The 5,222-nt window shown below is 33.3% G+C and overlaps 2 protein-coding genes across 2 annotated transcripts; both read left to right on the top strand.

The window, feature by feature from the left end:
• The first annotated feature begins 640 nt into the window (after positions 1–640).
• LOC127704592 (uncharacterized) lies at positions 641–1,627 on the top strand. Its single transcript, XM_052208715.1, has one exon. It carries the CDS (start codon positions 641–643, stop codon positions 1,625–1,627), a length of 987 nt encoding a protein of 328 aa, XP_052064675.1.
• Positions 1,628–1,639: 12 nt separating this feature from the next.
• Positions 1,640–3,520, top strand: LOC127704591 (toll-like receptor 4). Its single transcript, XM_052208714.1, has one exon. The coding sequence runs from the start codon at positions 1,640–1,642 to the stop codon at positions 2,669–2,671; it is 1,032 nt and encodes a 343-aa protein (XP_052064674.1). The 3' UTR covers positions 2,672–3,520.
• The last annotated feature ends 1,702 nt before the right edge of the window (positions 3,521–5,222 follow it).

Raw genomic sequence — 5,222 nt, 5'->3', positions numbered from 1 at the left:
TGGAAATATATAAGTATATATTATTAACCCTCAAGATTTGATTGTTCTTGACCAATAAAGTTATTTTTGATTTTGTGTCTAATGTTCTGATGATTTTAATTCATCGTCTTTTTTTATATTTTCTTTTGAACAAGGAGTTAAAATGAACAACGATGAAAGAATTGTTTTGCTTCTGCTCATGATGTGGACTATGTTTATATACGATGCCAAAACTTTATCGTGCAATTACAGCTTCAACTTTAAAAAACAACTTGTGGCCCATTGTGATAACAGAGGTTTGTTATCTGTTCCTAGGAATCTAAACAGAAATATCCAAGTGTTAGATCTCTCAAATAATTCAATCAGTGTCATCGAAAACAACACATTAAAAAACTATACGAAAATGGACATTTTGATTTTAAACAGTAACAATATATCTGAGGTCCATGAATATGGTTTTGAAGGCTTACTTTCTTTAAAAATTCTGAGGATGGAAAATAATGTTATTAATATTTCTCAGCTTCCTTCAAGAGTGTTTCGTTCTCTTGACAAGTTGATGGTTCTTGAAATAGGCAGGAATGAACAGCAATCGGCTGTAAATGGATCGTTTGTTTATCCTGACAATGCGTTCTCTACCTTGAAAAGTTTACAAAATTTATCAATGGACTTGTTTGACAGCCCTGAGTTCGGTGATGGATTTAAGTCCCTCCAAAATCTAACCGTATTAAAATTTAGGAGGTGTTACTTGAGATTCGGCAAAATATCAAATGAAACTTTCAGAAATTTTCCTACGAAACTAAGAGAGTTATATATTACTCGTTGTCATCATTTCTTTCACATAGACAAAGGAATGCTTCAGTATTTTCCTGAATTGAAAATTTTGGACCTGTCTCGTTCATATATTCATCTGTACCAGGCACTGAATATATTTTATCCTTATCAAAACAAAAACATGTCTGTTATCAATTTTCACCATATAAGCGACAAAAGTATAAATAATGACAAATTTCCGTATTCTGTAATAATTACAAAAGAACTAATGAGATATTTAAGCTCTATTTGCATTGAGGCTTTAGATTTGTCAGCAACAGGCATCGTAGATAATGAGTTTTATTCATTGTTTTCATTCCAATACCCTGAGTGCTTCAAAACATTTATCATATCTGCGAACAGATTGCCGTCTACGACTTTAGAACACTATATGCAAACAGTTGTTTTCTTAACAAAAGCTACGAATATTAAAACCTATGATATGTCTTATCTTCCTGGACAAATTGTTAAACCCTTATATCTTGATGTATATCATCCCGAAAAGATCCTTGAAAATCAAGAAAAACAACACAATTTTCCGAAGTCTTTTCATGTAAATATAAACTTACCGCCCTCACTGGAATTTGTCCGCTTTACTCATATAACGATAGTGTCTGCTTCTGTATCATTGACATGCAAAAATGCATCGCTAAAATATTTTGATGTTTCATATAGTGTTTTTGAACAGTATTCAAATGTGTCACATGAATGTGGAAAAGAACTTAGATATTTAGATGTTTCCGGGTTATCTTCAACAATGATGTTCCAGTCCGTGTCCCTACCGAAACTCACTACATTGAAAATGACTCATGCCAGCATTGACAGAAGTATAATTTAAGGAAGGCAATGGATGCTGGGACACGCACCTAAACTGAAAAGTATAGATCTGTCTTTTAATAACTTATGGACTATAAACATGAAATTATTTAACGATAACAACATTATGCACTGTAATATGTCCAATAACCTTTTCAGGACAATTCCCAGTAGTGTATCTAAACTCCGTTACCTAGAATCGTTAGATCTGTCAAATAATTTGATAACATCTTTAGATTATACTATACGAAAATGGTTCGATGAGATTATTGTGACAAGTCAGAATTTTAGTTTAAACTTGAATAACAATGCTTTGATTTGTTCATGCGATACTGTTGAGTTTCTTTTATGGCTTACAAAAACAGAAGTATCATTTGTTAATGGAAACAATTACACTTGTACAATGTCAAACAATTCGCAAGTGAATCTTATTGAAGTCACCAAAGATATCAATAGGTATTTCGCTGAATGCAAAGCTAACTTGTGGCTTAGGATTGGAATACTATTAGTTTCGTGTACTTTTGGTATATCAATACCACTTTCAATTTTATATTATTACAGATGGAAACTTATTCTGTTTTTGTTTAGAAAATTTAGACGAGCCGTCGAGAGAGGGTTACATGTAAATTATGAATATGATGTATATATTTCCTACGAAGAAAGAAGCATATCATGGATAAAAAAGCATCTCCTTCCAAAAGTTGAAACAGAATGGGGACTCAAAACATTCGTACATGACCGTGACCTTATTCCTGGAGAACTCACGTCAGATTCTAAAGCACTTTCAATTCATCAAAGTAGACATGTTATTTTTGTAATTACAGAACGTTTTGGTGAATATGAGTGGGGAAAATTTGATATCGAAAGAGCCAAATATGAGAAATACACACAAAATCTTATGAAAATTATAGCTATTTTACAAAATGTGCACGTCAATGATATCCCAGAACAACTCGTGGACATATCAAATGATGTTATCTTCATTAATTGGCATGAACATGAAACTAAAATTTCAGAAAATCAGACTAGATGGTTCAAATTAAAGACATTGCTTTTTCTTAATTAGAAAAATGGATTAAGAAAAATATGAACAACTTCATAGGAAAATGTGATGAAATATGTTAAAAACATTTTATTTACCCTTTATACATGTTTTTTTTTTCTTTTATACATTCGGTTAAAGTAGATATAGACTCAAATAGCCGATTATGTTCATGCATTGTTTTGGTAGAAATTTAAAAAGAATGGGTATAATTAAAATTCGAAGACATATAAAAAACAAACATGCCCATCAGCAGCAGCAACAACATCATCAGCAGCAGCAAATCCCGCCTCTAAAGGAGGATTTTGATTTTCCTCAGTAGCAGCAGCCACAATATCAGTAGCAGTTCCGTCCTCTAAAAGAGGAATACGAATTTTCTGGGTGGTAGCAGCAGCACATCCCGAATCTAAAAGAAGAATACGAATTTTCTGGGTGGCAGCAGCAGCAGCAGCCTCAACAGTAGCAGCAGGACCTTCCGCTATCTCTATACAACAGACCTATAGACGTGTTACTCAACAAGGCAGTCCATATATGTTCCAATATCATTATATGCATATTAATTTTTTTGAACATTAGATCAAACCTCAATTTTGTGATTATGAAAACTCAATACAGTTGAAGAGCTGTATGACCAAAAACAAAAAAAGGACTTCAAAATAATTGCCGAATCCATCTATGGACAACTTTGCTTGAGGGAGTTGAAAATGAGTTTTTTTTTTCTTAATTTATAATTGGACAATTTTAGAAAGGTATGTTTTTCATCATTTCTGTACCGACATAATTCATACACAAAAAATATCTACATATGTGTGTCTACCATAATTGACTGTTTTGTGAAAAATTGTCTTTAATTAAAAAGTTTACAAATATCTCGAAGCTCTGTGCTATAATTTAAGTATAAACACGTATATAAGATGCATAAAATCCTAAATAATACACCTACATTAAACTTTTAAAGCCCATAGCAACAGATGTAAACAATTCAAATATACCAACTTGGCCACTTTTACCTTCTCTTATAAAGAGTTCCATTTCTTTTGTAAAGTTCAACTAGATATTAGCCTGCTAGAAGGAGTTGACAAAAGATTTTGTCTATTTACACTATCCAGGAGATACTTTCTTGCAGGACATTTTTCAATGTACAAGTTTTTCCTACTTACTATAGTTTCCGCCCAAACGACAAAATTGATAAAAAGCGTTAATCAAGTGCAATATTCCTTTTAATATACAACTGACTTTTTCTGCGATGTTGACTAATTAGTACATGTTATCCTGATTATCTTAATGTTATTTACAGTTTCTCCTTATCTTCTATAAAACTTCTTCGACAAATCTATCGACGTTATATAATTTGGTACTATTTCAGCAAAAGATTCCGTCAGTTCCTGTAAGTTTGGGATCACATTTTTAAAGTCTTCTGTTTGGGCGTTTAAATGTCTGAATTCGCAAACCTATAACTTTGAGTTGAAGTCTTACTATTTGACGCTTCATTTCGGTTTGTGACCAATACTATAGGACTTGTAATGGGTAGCTCTTATTGTTCACTAACTGGTACATGATTCTCTGTTCAAGCAAGTTATCCAATTGCTCTTGCAAAACCTCCCGTTTGTAAGGGGGAAACCTGTACGTCTTGTGGTGTTTACCAACAGCATTTGGCTTAAGATTTATTTTATGCTGAACTAAATGTTTGTATCCAAGGGTCGGATTTTCTTTAGTCACAAATAAATCGAGACTGTCAAACAAACATTCAGCTAATTCCGATCAAATAAATCAAGATCTGTCTGAATCTTTTTCAAAATTCCAAGTCTGTCGATACTATCTGTAATGTCACAATGTTGTTTGGAATGATCGGCCCGCAGTCCATTTTCATTTACAACCAACTAAATATTTTTACTTCGGGTATCTCGGACTTTTGCCCGGGTCCTCCGCCATGTCGTGGGCTACAATCCTTATGTTGTCTGGTGGACTAGAAGATTGGAGTCACGCTTTTATATATTTCAACTTTATTCTGATGCCATCGATAAACCACATGTATGGCAGACGACACTAACTGTTCGCCGCAGACAAACATAAGAAAAGAATACAATCCCGTAAATTAACATAAAGCAGACTAAATTATGTTCTACATTTCCGGTGACCAGAAATATCAAATAGAGGTACATAACATCTGTGTCAAGTCAGCAGCCTGTAGTTCAGTGGTTTTCTTTGGTTCATGTCTGTCATATTTGTTTTTCGTAAATTGTTTTTGTTTACGGTATGGGTTTTTCTCACTGTTGAAGGCCGTACGTTTGCCTAAAATCGCTTATATTCACTTCATTTGATCTTTGGTGGATAGTTGTCCCATTGGCAATCAAACCACATTTCCTTATTTTCATATAGGTGATGTGAATTCATAAGATAAGTTTTGGAATGAGAGTGATAACAAAATGAGGGCTTCAGGCTACAGACACTTCAAACAAATGCATATTCATCCCATGAACCTTTGTGTTAAAACGAACGGGATAGATAAAGTCTAGATTCGCAGTTTTATTTGGGATATTGAACCCGAACATCAGACGCATACCATTACCTTTGA

This window comes from Mytilus californianus, unplaced genomic scaffold, assembly GCF_021869535.1.
Source record: "Mytilus californianus isolate M0D057914Y unplaced genomic scaffold, xbMytCali1.0.p SCAF_6, whole genome shotgun sequence".
NCBI classification, from domain to species: Eukaryota; Metazoa; Mollusca; class Bivalvia; order Mytilida; family Mytilidae; genus Mytilus; species Mytilus californianus.
Note: the sequence above shows the minus strand (reverse complement) of the source record. Positions and strands in the feature narration are given on the sequence as shown.